This window comes from Lepidochelys olivacea, assembly GCF_965140295.1.
Source record: "Lepidochelys olivacea isolate rLepOli2 genome assembly, chromosome: 3".
NCBI lineage: Eukaryota > Metazoa > Chordata > Testudines > Cheloniidae > Lepidochelys > Lepidochelys olivacea.
This window is the reverse complement of record NC_140413.1, coordinates 13083037-13097378: the sequence shown is the minus strand read 5'-3', so window position 1 is coordinate 13097378 and position 14342 is coordinate 13083037. Positions and strand designations below refer to the sequence as shown.

At 44.7% G+C, this 14342-nt stretch overlaps 1 protein-coding gene across 2 annotated transcripts in view; it reads left to right on the top strand.

Annotated features, from left to right (window-relative positions):
* TFAP2D (transcription factor AP-2 delta) overlaps nucleotides 1–13281 on the top strand; it is a gene marked incomplete at its 5' end in the record, with an annotated part of 54246 nt that extends 40965 nt beyond the window's left edge. For both annotated transcript variants that reach the window (XM_084622324.1, XM_084622323.1), the window contains one exon: nucleotides 13055–13281. In XM_084622324.1, the coding sequence (XP_084478450.1) occupies nucleotides 13055–13274 (220 nt within the window). In that variant the 3' untranslated portion in view covers nucleotides 13275–13281. The remainder of the gene's footprint in view (nucleotides 1–13054) is intronic.
* Nucleotides 13282–14342: the final 1061 nt, after the last annotated feature.

Sequence of the window (14342 nt, the reverse complement as noted above, 5' to 3'; positions counted from 1 at the left end):
CATGCCAACAAATTGTATTTGGTGCTACAAAACCCAGGAACAATGTTACATGCTCTCTAGCACCGTCTACTGGCACGTTATCTATTAACTAACTACACATACCACTCTCTCTTACGGCATACTCCTATAAGAGTAATGGCTTTCAGTCCTTATCATCCTGGACCGAGTTCCCATTAATAGTCCTCTGAGCCATGCAGTATTAAGTGTCTCCCGGGGCTTGTTTCCCCTTTACTCACACCCAGATGCACACACACATAGAGCTCCCATCAATCATAAGCTGATATAAATGGGACCATCCTGTTGAGGGAACGGATAAGCCACATTATATGAACACAAAGCAAATATGACACAGTGCAGCTAATCACTGTATGTTTTGCACAGTACATTAAATGGGGTTTAAAAGGGACACAGAGGGAATGGACCCAATACTGAAGTCAAGATTCCCATCCTTCCTTTTGCTGCCCTGCTACACTGGGACTTCAATCCCAACTGCCAGAATACCCTTAGGATGCTTAATTTTATCTTCAATGGGACTACTCAGTGCTTAAATTTGGGCACAAGGTTGAGTACCTTCCTGAATTGGAGCCTAAAGGCAGAACTTCCTTCACTGGTGACTTGATTGGCTTTGGCCCCGATGGGGTTTACATCAGTCAATAAGCGAGGTCAAGAGGGTAAAAAAATCTAGGACAAAAAAATAAGAAACAGGCTTCAGCCAGACATTCCCCAGTTTAGAGAAGTGGCAGTTGTAATCTGAACCTGAGTCAGAATTTCAGATCTGTCCTCTAATTCTATAACGGGACAAACCAATTTCTGGATCCAAACACCCTGAAACATTGGGATGGGCTTGGACCCATCTTTAAATGAAATGTTGTCCAGACTTTGATCCCAGACATTTCAGACATTGTTAAGGCTATGACTGTGTCATGGAGATCATGGAATCTGTGACTTCCATTGACCTCCATGACATTTTCTGTGCTGCGGCTGGAGCTCCCAGCCATTCCCCCTCGCCCCCCCCCAGCTCCCAGCCCCCTGCATCTCCCAACTGTGGCAGGCGGACCCTGCAGCTGCCCAGCCATGGCGGGGGACTCCCTGGAGCTCCCAGCCATGGCGGGGGGACTCCCTGGAGCTCCCAGCCATGGCGGGGGGACTCCCTGGAGCTCTCACTCACTGTAGGTGGTGGGAACCCCCCAGAGCTGCTCAGCTGCCACCTGTGGGGGACCCTGGAGCTCTCACTCACTACAGCAGCGAGGGACCTCGGAGCTCCAGCACCAGTGTGTGCTGAGCTGAACCCGCCTCCCCATTTTGTCAGGGATATTTTTAGTGAAAGTCAGGGACAGGTCTCGGCTTCTGTGAATTTTTATTTATTGCCCATGACCTGTCCGTGACTTTTATTAAAAATATCTGCATCAAAATCTTAGCCTGAGACATGGTTGCTAACATTCCAGGGTGCTGTTATGCCCTCTAGTGGTCACACAGAGAAGTAGCTGTTCATCACTATCGTCGCGATAGGAAGGGACTTGATCACAATAAGCAGAAAGGCCTCTACGCTGATAAGAGAAGAAATCATCTATCCCTGTGGGAGACTCACTCCCTAATTATAGACTCTATAGGCCAGATTTACAAAAGAGCATGTTGGATGATGAGCCCTTTTGAAAATCTGGTCCTATTTGTTCAACATATTGTTAAAAAAGAATATATCCTTCTTACCTTTGACACTATTAATCACTCCTCCATTATGTGGTGTACAATGACACAAACTCAGGCTGTGAGCTTTTGTGCAGTTCACAAACTGATTGATGAAGTGATTGCCCTATTCATTCAGGCAAGTTCTCCACTGATGTAAGTAGGTATGACTTGAGTAAAGTCAAAGATATTGCAATCATTTAGGGCAGGGATTAAATTGGCCTATACGCTGTCATAATGTCCAGGGCTTTGATGCTCATGAAATGTATTCATTATTCATTCTTATTATATACATCAACATTGAAAAATTGTTTTTTTTAAATAAATTGGTAGCCCTTTTTGATTGCAAAGATAATCATTAGTGGCATTATTTGTAACCTGAGTGACAATCGGGTGCTCAGTGCTCACCAAACATAATATTTCCCAGATGAGACAATAAAACTGAGGTAATGACCACTGGCGGCCATCAAATATTCCATGACATTTTTTAACAAGAGTACAAACCTGCTGTCCCATCTATATTCCAATATAATAATCTTTCTCGGAATACATTTTACCTCCTGTACTATGAAGAAGTTTATAATGTTGCATAGCTTTCTATCCTGTGACAAAACCACTAGAAACTTATTGGGGGTTACAAACTTCAGACTTGCACTAGTTGTTCTGAAAGCTCACAAACGTTTTGGCAAACACTGCAAGAATATCAGGCTTTTGCCTGGAATCTCTCTCTCTCTCTCACTCTACTCTGAGCTGATAATGACTTTAGGTGGAAAACATACAAAACTGATATAGTTTCACTCAAGTTTAAGTTTAGTATAGCCATAGTGGACTGGAAACTTCTGTTTACTTTCTCTCATAAGGCAAGAACAAGCGAATGTGGAATGAAATTGGAAGGCGGCAAATTCAAAACTGATAAGAAGAAAAGCATTGTGAGAAAAGAGTCTAACAGGATTGAAAAAAAGACTGCACATTTACATGGCCAACATAAATGTCCAGAGCTAGAATAGTAAATTTTAGGACATAAACAAGAGCATTGGAAGGGATATAAACTCTCATGCATAGAGAAGAATCTAGCCTTTATTTATTGGGTACGATGAGGAATTTTTCTCTAGGAACAAGCTTATCCCATAACTGCGAACTGCAGAGTTTCTTGCATCTGGTACTAGCCAGCATCAGTGACCAGATACTGGACAGATGGAGCACGGGTCTGACACAGTGTGGTAATTCCTGTGTTCCAGTGTTTTAATTCTTCAACCTCAGATCAGGCCGTGGCGTCTCATGTTGAGACCCCCGTTAATCAAGATACTCAAGCATGTGTTTAAGGACAGGAATCGTCCCATTGAAGGAATAAGAGTTTCTAGGTTTGCTCAAATGCAAAACTCAAAGCTCATGCAAGCTGAAAGCAAGGAAAAGCTTCAAAGAACCACCCTGTGAGCCTGAAAACTGCTGAGTTTCACACAACTCTAGTAGACAGGCATAAACCATAGGCTCATCTACACTATTGATACAACCACGGTTGTGCAGCTAGCTTCTGACATGCCTATCTGACCTGAATACAGAAAACACAGTTTCAGCAACTCTACACTGCAGTGTTAACTGTGTTCGACCATCCACTGATACCATGCAGCCATGTTTATATCAGTGCACTCTGGGAAAATCTGAACAATTATCCTATACTGCTTGAGTCTGGACAAAGGATTTGGGGTGTTTTTCAAAATTCCCTTGTCAATGCCTTCGGAGATAGCTTCCTGCAGGGAGAATTGGGAAACAGGAAAATGCTAAACTTGGTTAAAAAAGCATAGTTAGGTTTTCCGATCTATACTACAAACGGATCATGCTAGATCTGAGTTAAAGGATGCCAATAACATGAGTTACCTAACAGGCAGCAAACGCTGGTACATGTTGCAGAGCCATGGGCTAGGAAATGTGTTTCCGTGTCGTGTATGGATATGAATTAGGTTTGGAGTTAATCATTCCATAACCTGGCTACAAACATGATGAAAGACTTTAGTACAGACAGGACTTATGGGAGAGCTTTTGCACAGCTCGAGGCAAAATGCATCACTTAGTTCAGGAAGCGAGCATGCGAATCCTGGGAAAACTCAATGCCACCCAAAGGCTGGGAGCATTTGTGAAACCATATTGATGCCTGCCTCTCAGTGGCTTTTTGTTTGCTTCTAGTGACCAGCCCACATACAGATAGGGTGACCAGATGAAACTGACAAAATATCAGGATACATGGGGGAGGCAAAAAAAACGGCAGCTGGAGTGGAGTTGCTGAAGCAAAAAAAAAAAAAAAAAAAAATGCAGGCAGAACGGCCAAAGCCGCAATATTGGGACAAATGGTGTCCCGACTATGCATCAGTCAGAACGCGGGACAAAGAACTAAAAATCCTGACAGTCCCGATTTTATCGGGCCGTCTGGTCACCCTACATACAGAAGTGTATGAGTCTGCTACTACCTTTGTTTTTTAGTTCAAGTAGTGGGGGCTCATGCATCATGATCCAGAGGGCCCAAGTTCAAGACCTGCAGTAGTGAAAACACAGTTATGAGGTCCTAATTACCCTTGCACAGGGTTTTGTCATCAAACCTGCCATAGGTGCTCTCTAGTGGTCAAACACGACTCTATGAATTTTAAATAGAAAAGAAAAATCTCTCCAAGCACAAAATTATATTTGCAAAGAAAGTACCCAAAGGGCTTCTATAGCCTGAAAGGGCAGTGTCCATCATCCCACACTGCCTTTCACATTCTGGCTATTCCCAAAGCACTAATAAGTCATGGAAGCAAAGTAAAATGAAATGTTTTATTAGGGGATTTAAGGAAACTCCAGGCTAACATCAGCATTACAAACTTTACATGCTTCGGATTTTATATTTAGGCCCTAGATATCATAATGGTAGCTGCTTTCAAAATAATGTTGGCATGTGAAAAAGAAAGAAAGAAAGAAAGAAAGAAAGAAAGAAAGAAAGAAAGAAAGAAAGAAAGAAAGAAAGACATTGCCAGGAAAAGTATTGTACAGTACATTTTTTAAATGGCTTTTACTAATAACAATTTAGGCCAAGATTTTCAAAGTGACTAATGACTTAGGGTACCTCAGGTTTTGGGTGCCCAGTTTGAGATACTTTAGAGAGGCCTGATATTCAGAGGGTGTGTGCTCAATATTTCTTTAATATTAAGCCCTTTCAAGGTGTCCCAAGTGAAGCACCTGAACCCTGAGGTCTCCCAAATCACTAGTCACTTTTGCAAATCTTGGTTTAGTTTCACCGCTGTAACATGCCAGTATAGACAATGCACCAGCGCTGGGAGCGATGCCCCTCCTGGAGGTGGGTTTTTTAGAGCACTGGGAGCTGTGCCATGACCACACAAGCCGCTTTAAAGCACTTTAACGTTGCCAGTGAAGACATGCTCATAGTTACATTGTGTTTAAACCGGTACAACTGAATCCACACTATGAGTATTGTACCACTTTAATTAAACTGATATTGTTAAAGAGGGACAACTTTTGTTTGTAGACAAGGCCTAAGCAGAGATCCCATCAGTGCGACCTGTGCTCCTAAATTATTTAGGTACTTTTAAAATCCCACTCTTACCTTGTATTATTACTCTGAAAAATGGTACCGTAAAAATGACATCTCAGTGTTGCCAACCCTCACAGTTTTGGCATTTTACTTAAAGTTCCAGCTTCTGGAGCCAGGTGATGTGAAAATTGGCATGGTGGCATTAGAAATATTATTTTCGTGCAACTGACACTTGTGCCAGTGGGGGGAACTGGCAAAGGAAGCAAGAAGAAAACCTTTGGAAATCTTAAGTCAACGGAGAAATAAAATAACAGCTTGAAAACATGCAGTAAAAATAATCAGCATAATTGTGAATGAAATTGTTTTCTCCCTAACACTCTGGATGACACAAAGCAACTTTCAACAGACATTTTTTCAGCAGGCGTTTTTATGGCTTGATAATCGCTGTGATTGAGGCTGTCAGTTTCCGGTGGCTGTTTGGCATGATATTGACATGATGACAAGGAAAGTGGATTGCTAGAAACCAGCAGGGTGACCACACAGCAAATGTGAAAAATTGGGACAGGGGGTGGGGGGTGATAGGAGCCTATATAAGAAAAAGACCCAAAAATTGGGACAGTCCCTATAAAATCAGGACATCTGGTCACCCTAGAAACCAGAGGCACAGAAATCAGGAGCAGGACTGCTGTAACTTCCTTCTTTTTCAAAGTTAAAAAAAAAATCAGTGCAAATAGGTTTTGAAATTCAACACTTTTTTTTTAAAACTCCAGTATTACACCCAAACTCCAGAGCCTTACCGATGTTATCATTACACACCCATTTATACTGCATTTATACCACTCTCCCTTTGTTACGTCACCACCGGAATGTGCAGCAGCTGATGTCTTGATTCCATTCCTCTTGCTTATTGAAAGCTGCCTTCAGTGTAGATGCATGAACTGGAAGAAGCCAGGTGCATTAAGAAGTCTGTGGTCACATAGCTCTGGCGCCATCTAGAGCTTTCCACCTTCCTTGACCTCTTTCAGTCTGGCTTTAGGCCTGGTTTTTAGGCCTGAAATTACATTGCTTTCCTTGGTGAGTGATCTGGTGACACTGTCCATACCGATCCTTTCTTTTTTTCTTATTAACTGTCTGACACCATAGGTCACAAAGCGTAGACTGTACTGCTGGCCTAGGCAGCAATGAACAATAGAGTTCCTTTGGCTCGGGTTTTTTCTCATCGGCTTGCCCAAAGTCTCGTTTATGTAGTTTTGTGCAGCTATCATTTTGTCAAAGGTTTTGCGGGGGCTGTATTGCCGGTGTTGCCAGCTCTCATGGTTTTACTGTGAGTCTTGTGATATTTGATGCTTTCCTTAAAGCCCTAATTCCAGGAGTCAGGTGATTCTCTCATTGATTTAAGAGAGTAAGCTTCTAGCCCTTGTGTTTGTGGAGAAAAGCTGAGCAATGTGACCCGTAAGGTTCAAAACCCAGAAGGCAAATCAAAAGAACCTAAAAATGATTATTTTTTAAAAGCTGACTATTTTAAATTAAATCTTGTGATTCCGGGGGCCTGACTCGTGACTTCTGAACGCTTGGGGCTGGCAAGACTGCACTGCCATCAATATGCTGATGGCACTCAGTTTGAACTCTCTTTTCCATCAGACCCCGACAGCGCAGTTCCTCTGCCCAAGAGAGAGGTGCGGATGGTTGTGAATTACCTAAAGCTCATTCAGTTTATCACCTCTGTTTTGTCTGCCACACAAGCCGGAGGTGATGTTGATGCATAGGTGGAAAGAGAACTGGGAAGGCATTTGGTTTGTTTGAGCCCTACCTCTTTCAAAGCGGTCTTCAACCTACGAGTTCTTTGGGGCCTCTATTTGCACCTGGATTCTCTAGCAGCAACAGGTGTCAAGGACAATGCTTTTCACCCACAGCCAGAAGGTTGTGACTTTTTTTTTTTTCAGATCCAGACCGCCACCTGGATATCCAGACTCTTACACTCTCTAGCCTGACCTGCTACCATATCATGTGCGCTTCTTGAGACTATCCTTGACGAACACCCAGGAACTTCAGCTAGTGCAGAACATAACAGCTCATGTGCCAAGCCGTGCATGCTGTACTGTGGTGTATAGAGGGCACTAGCTTTATATTTGCTCTCTAGTGAAATTCTGAGTGTTGTCAGTCTTGTGACAAAACATTTTATGGTCTGGGGCTTGGCTGCCTTGGAGACTGTCTCTTTCCATATGGACTCTCCTGATAGGTGAAATCAGCCACAAGATTTGAGCTCTGTGGAGCAGGATGTTTTTGGGGGAGGTCCCTAGATTCTAGAACCCTTTTTTCTGTCCCATCAGAACCCATCTTTGCTCTCCATGGTATGGAAAAGCCCATCCCTTTATGATGGCATTTTCCTATCACGTGTTTGGCTATGAAGGGAGCTGACTGGAGTAGTGTCTTTGAGCCTGGAGGCTAGCTGTATAGTTTTATAGAGTTCTCTATCCCTGTAGTATCTGACACCTTTACTCAGACTCCACACATGTTCCAGGGGGCTTCCCTATGCCACTTAACCTGAGGGAAAGTATCCGAATCAAGCCCTTAGATCCTACAGGCAACCTGCAAATGAAATACAAAAGGACTCTTGAGGTCAATGGGAGCACTTGTGGAGTAAGGTGCCACTAGGCACGAGTCAGGAAATCAGGCTCTGTTTTAGTTCTCTCTTCAGTTGCTGGGATCTCCTCTGGGAGCTGTGTGTGGTTGCTGCCAGTCAGATGCAGCGTGTTGTGAAATTTGGGTAGTCACTTCTGTTTTTTGGGGATGTTCATGTTCCCAGAAGCTTGGGAAGTGGGTGCCTGTTTCTGTTTTTGCTTTTTTAATTAGGGTATTAAAAATTGGTGCAGATGGCACTACTCATGAAGAGTGAGCATGTTTCTTTTGTGATGCAATGGACGCCACCCGCCTGGGGTGAGCAGGAGTGCTCGAGGTAGCTGCCAAACTAGAGTCCAAGCCTTCAGGCACACTGTGATGTTTTAATTTTGAGTAAGGACATTGTTAAAACATGAGCTGCCATAATTGCATCATAACACTAGGCATGCCTGTAGGCAGGAATATATGCTGGGTGTACTAAAGCATAATGGTTATAACACGTTGACCCTAAATAATTTCTTCCATGTGAAGATCTCAATGCATGGTACAAGACCCAGTTAATTTAGCCTTGCAATATTCCTGTGATATATTATTACCCCTATTTTGGAAAGGTAAAGTGACTTACTTAGAGGTCACACAAGGAGGAGGGCAGCAGACTTGTGAATACCTCAGACCAAGATTTCCAAACTCAACTGCTTGATTTTAGGCTCCTCAATCCATATTTCGGTACCTTAATAAAAGTGACTTGATTCAGAGATGTTGAGCCCCCCCGCCAGATTGTTTTGCTGCCCAGCACCTCTGAGAACTTTTATTTCGGTACCTAAATGTGGATGCTATGGACCTGCAGTTAAACACTTTGCCCTGAGTCTTCTGTCTCCCAGCCCTGTGCTTTCAACATAGGTCCATCCTTTCTCCTCTGACTGGAATCAACTTACTGCTGCTGGTAAAGGGAAATTATCCAAGCTTCCCAGCATTTTCAAAGGGTTAAAAAAAAATGGTGGGGCCAGGTGAATTACTGTGATAAAGAGTAAAGGACGTCTTCACTCAGCCTTGCTGTACCTCATCAGTAGAACGGGGACAGTAAATTATACACAGTGGGGCTGGTCAAAAAATTGTCTTCAAACCTGTTTGTTTTGGAGGAAGGGAGGCTGGGTATTAGGGCGGTCGTGTGACCGGGGTGCATGATGGGAGATGTGATCCTGTGAGGGAGCCCAACCGATAGAGAAGAATGGGAGCATGAGACGCTTGATCTACAACTCCTGAGGTGGCATTTCAGAATCAAAATATTTCGGTTTTTGTTTTTCACTCAGAACATGATTTTTTCCACAGAAAAAGAAACCTTTTTCCAGTCAGCTCTAGTTATGATGCTGGCTTGTTTTGACGCCAGGTATACAGCTCTTTTTCCAGCCTGTCCCATGGTTTGCAGACAGGTGTTGTGTTTTACAGTTCTGTTCATTATTTGAGATCTGCCCACTTGTATACACTGATGGGCTGCTGGTGAGCTGTGCCCTGGGCGCGTTCAATATAGTATTCCCTCTTTGCTCTTCATGATGTGACAGGCCATCTTAGTCACATGGTATTGTTTCTATTCTCTGACTGGATGACCGGAATGTTTAAAAACAGAGGGGGGGGCTGGGCTTTAATAAATCACTTTCACACAATCCTTTGCACAAACGCATATTCTTACACATTCATGGGCCTTTGGCTTTCCTATAATCATGTGGAAAACAAACAATATGACAGTGCATACTGGCAACTCTCAGAGGAACTTCACGTCTTTCGCTTGAATATAAGCTAACAAATATTTCTTGTGTATTCCAGTGTACACAACCCTGGCCATTCCAAAATCATAAACCAGGCCCTGAAAGATCAAGAAAGTGGCTTAAAAATAATGAGCTTAACCCCCCATTCCTGACATTTGGGGTTCCTTTTATTTGCCTGCTGGTATCGCAGCCTTTAGGGTTTGTATTTTGGAGCTTTTCTTCGCAGTCATGAGGGCTTGAAACTTACACTATCAGAATGTAAATTGAGATCCTCTGTAATCACATGACTCCAGAAGTTTGGACTTTAAGGAAAATAGCAAATATCGCATAAGATGGCAATATTGGTGTAAATATTAATCTTTTGTCCAGTGTGCCAGGCACTTTCAAAACATAAAAAAGGCACTGTCCCTGTCCTGAGAGGAAAAGACTCTACAGTATGAAAATAATTAGATTTGCCTCATTTATTATAACAAAAATGAAGGCCCAATGGGGCCTCCAGATATTATTATTCAGTAATTGTTAAGTAGTCATTGTTAATGTTTTTTCCCATCTGTAAAATGGGGGTAATGATGCTTACTACCTTTGAAAAGTGCTTTGAGACGTATGGTTGAAAAATGCTACATAGGCACTAGTTATTACTCTAGTATTGATGGGAACCCTCGGAAGACTGGGAGATTCAGATTCAAATGTCTAGGGACTTCTCCAAGGTGTCTGACTTACTGAACTCTCCACACTTCAGTCAGATATCTCAAAAGACCATGACTCTCCCTAAGATTTGTGGTACTTCCTGCTTCTAGGAGAGGCAGAAAGTCAAGCCTGTCTGAAGCGCAAGTGCCCTGTGTTTGGAACTTTTCCGCTGATCCCCACAAGGGTTGCCAACTTTCTGTTTGCAGAAAACCGAACATCCTTGCCCCGCCCCTTTCCCAAGGCCACGCCCCCACTCACTCCATCCCCCTCCCTCTGTTGCTCACTCTCCCCCACCCTTGTTCACTCGCACTGGGCTGGGGCAGAGGATTGGAATGTGGGGGAGGGGGGGCTCTGGGCTGAGGCAGGGAGTTAGGGTATCAGAGGGGGTTTGGGCTCTGGGGTGTGGGCTCTAGGGTGTGGTCAGAGATGAGGGGTTTGGGGTGCAGGAGAGAGCTCCAACCTGGGGCATGGGGTTGGGGTACAGGAGCGGGTGAGGGCTCCGGCTGGGGGTGCAGGCTCTGGGATGGGGCCAGAGATGAGGGGTTTGGGATGCTGGAGGGGGCACGGGCTGGGGCAGGGGTTTGGGATGCAGAATGGGGTATGGTCTCTGGGCTAGGGTGTGTGGGCTCTGGGGTGGGGCCAGAAATGAGGGGTTCAGGGTGCAGGAGGGGGATCTGGGCTGGGGCAGGGGGTTCAGGTGCAAGGGGGGGTGCAGGATGCGGGCTTCAGCTGGCGTTTACCTCATATGGCTCCCAGGATGCTGCCAGCATCTCTCTGGCTCCTAAGCAGAGGCACGACCAAGTGACTCTGCATGCTGCCTGTGCCTTCAGGCACCACCCCCTCAGGTCCCACTGGCCATGGTTCCCAGCCAAAAGGAGCCACTGAGCTGGTGCTGGGGACCATCCCGCCGTCTAGGAGCCAGAGGTAGATGCCAGCAGCTTCCCAGGAGCTGTGTAGGGAGCCTGCCTGCACCGCCGACCGCACTTTTAACAGCCCGGTCAGCACTGCTGACCGGAGCTGTGAGGATCCCTTTTAGACTGGGCTTTCCAGTCCAAAACTGAACACCCGGCAACCCTAATCCCCACTCAGCTTCCTCCAGCTTCTTGGCAACAAGCTCTCACTTATTTCTAAAATGTGTGGTCAGGCTGGGGAGCCAAAATGCTGAGACTTGTCCTTCCTCTGCAGAATACAGGAGGTGCTTCCTGACAGAACTGCAGGTGTTTTAGTGCATTAAACCACTCTCTCTAATCTCCACCACAGAGGGAATCCCCCATGATAGCCCATTGTTTTTTAGCTGAAGGGGTTAATGGCTCCCTGGTGCTTGTCAGTGCCGTTCCTTAGCCAGCCAGAGGAGTCACCATCGAGCAGCAGGGAGCATTCACTTCCTGCAAGTGAAATTCACTGATTCAGTGTGCGTGTGTGTCCACCCCTAGGCCTGATCCACAGAGGATCTGAGTCTGTTACAGCCATGCTTACCAACTGTGGGTCTTTAGCTCAAGCTATAAGCACTTACGCCTTTTGCTTGTGAGGTCACTGGTTCAATCCTCTTTATTGGCCAAAACAGCAGCTATCCCATACACTGCCTCTTCAGTATTTCCCTGGCAGCAGGATTTTGCCTATTGTTATATAACTAAAGATATAAAATAAACCATAGAAGAGTGCTGCACCGTTAATCTCAAAGCACTTTATCAACTATATCTGTGCAGCACCTCTAAAATGTAGCCACTTTTGGGGTGCAAAGCAGGAGGAGCAGCAGAAAAAAGACTGTGTTCTGATGTAACCCAGGCTTGGTGGGGTGCACCGTCCCCCTCTAGTAGCACATAGACTATCTAGAGATGAATGTGTCTGCTACAGCCTTAGCTAAGAGGCATGTGGCTTTTAGCTCATGCAGTAGAGCAGGGATCGGCAACTTTTGGCAGGTAGCCTGTCAGGGAAATCCGCTGGCGGGCCGGGATGGTTTGTTTACCTGCAGCGTCTGCAGGTTTGGCTGATGGCAGCTCCCACTGGCCGCGGTTTGCCATTCCAGGCCAATGGGGGCTGCGGGAAGCAGCGTGGGCCAAGGGACGTGCTGGCTGCCACTTCCTGCAGCTCCCATTGGCCTGGAATGGCAAACGGCGGCCAGTGGGAGCTGCCATCAGCCAAACCTGCGGACGCTGCAGGTAAACAAACCGTCCTGGCCTGCCAGCAGGTTTCCCTGACAGGCTGCGTGACAAAAGTTGCTGATCCCTGCAGTAGAGACTCATACAATAAGCTTCAGATGTCCCAGTTTTGATCCCAATTACCGGGGTCTGTCAGCGTTACAATAACACTAGGACAAACCTTTATCTTAACTAAAACTACCTTAGGATCTGTAATGCCTGTGCATAGCAATCAGGCCCTTGGGTTTTAATGGTCTCTTTTAATGGAACACTTAGCAAACTATACAGAATTTATTTAATCTACCACAGAAAGATGTTGTTAACCCTACTATGATTAAAACGCAGCAATTCCAGTGAGCGTAGGGGACAGATTCTCAGCTAGCGTGAATTGGCATAGCCCCATTGAAGTCAATGGTGGTACATCCTCTGAGAAGCTGGCTCTAGGTGGTTCAGACCTGATTCTCCTACTGCAAAAACACCCCCTTTGAAGTTGCATCAAGTCTGGTTTTCTTTTATTTCTTTCCTCCAAAGGCAATAAATATTTGAGGGGAAAAGTCTTGAATTTCATTACAAGACAATCAGTGCCCAGTAAACTCTTCAATATTTCTTTTCTTTCTGTCTCCCTGTCTCTCTCCCATGTATAGTTTGATCACTCACGGCTTTGGAACTCCTGCAATATGTGCTGCCCTAAGCACTTTCCAAACTGTTCTCAGTGAAATGCTGAACTACTTGGAAAAACACACATCGCACAAAAGCGGAGGAGCAGCAGAATCTGGCCAAGGACACGCCACCTTGGAGAAAACCCCCCTGAGGAAAACTTCAGAGGCTGCTGTGAAAGAGGGCAAAACAGAAAAGACAGACTAGCTACATCAAACAGAATCTATTTCCAGAGAGTCTTGCTGCTGATATTTTTCTTTTTTAAATATATATATCCTTGCGGGTGATTTATCTCCAGTGGACCAAAAAACAAAAACAAAAACAAAACAAAAAAAAAGGGAGGGGAAAAATGAAAAAGATAAAAAAAACCTCGGAGAAAAGCAGTGTACAGTAAATTGTGTGATGAAATTGTCATCTTTTTATTTATGTTGCTCTAAATTATTATTTTGTGCACGTAGTGTTTGATCATTCCCAGTGATACACGAACACTGGTTTTATAAGCACTTCCGGACTCAGATGAGGTGGCACACGTGATTTGTCTGGGGCTAACTTGAAGCACTTCCTTGTCCGGCAGCAGAGTCAGGGATGGGGCAAGCACCAGAGTCGTGGGATAACACAGAGCTGGCATTATAACTTCGACCATGTGACGGATAAAATGGAAAGAGTGCCTTCTTTGCCCCACCAAGCTGGCCCAATCAGCTGACCATCAGAAGACAGTATGGAAACTTGGAAAGGGGAAAGAGAAGAACCTTTATGTCCTGGGAAGAGTGGACCACTCAATAGTTGGGGTCCACAGCCCAGTGTGGGAATTTATGGTAAATCTGCATTGGAATTATGCCAAAGCATGTGATTGTTCAAGAAGCAGCCCTGATGCCTCTCATGTGAAGGACATCACAGTCTAAAATGAAAGAGCCTTGATAATTTCAGCAAAAGCCCTAGTAACTGTAATCATTGGAGGTCAGATTAAATGATAGGCTTCTGTCCCTTATTCCTTATCGGCCCCTAGTATTGGCAGTTGAATTCCAAAACTGCAGTCAACCATATCTGGGTCTGTATTCAAATAGATTGATGCAGGTGGTTGGAGAGGTCTTTTGTTGTGCTTTGATTTTACGATGATTTTCTTTTCTTCAGTGGCTTGTTTCTGCAGCTTGATTGTCTTTAGCAATACATCTGGGACTCAGGAGGTTCCAAAAACACCCACTCACAGATTGGGGGGGTGGAGGGGAGTTGTTTTGTTCTTTTAAATCCCATTTCAAATAAATGATGTCTAGGGAT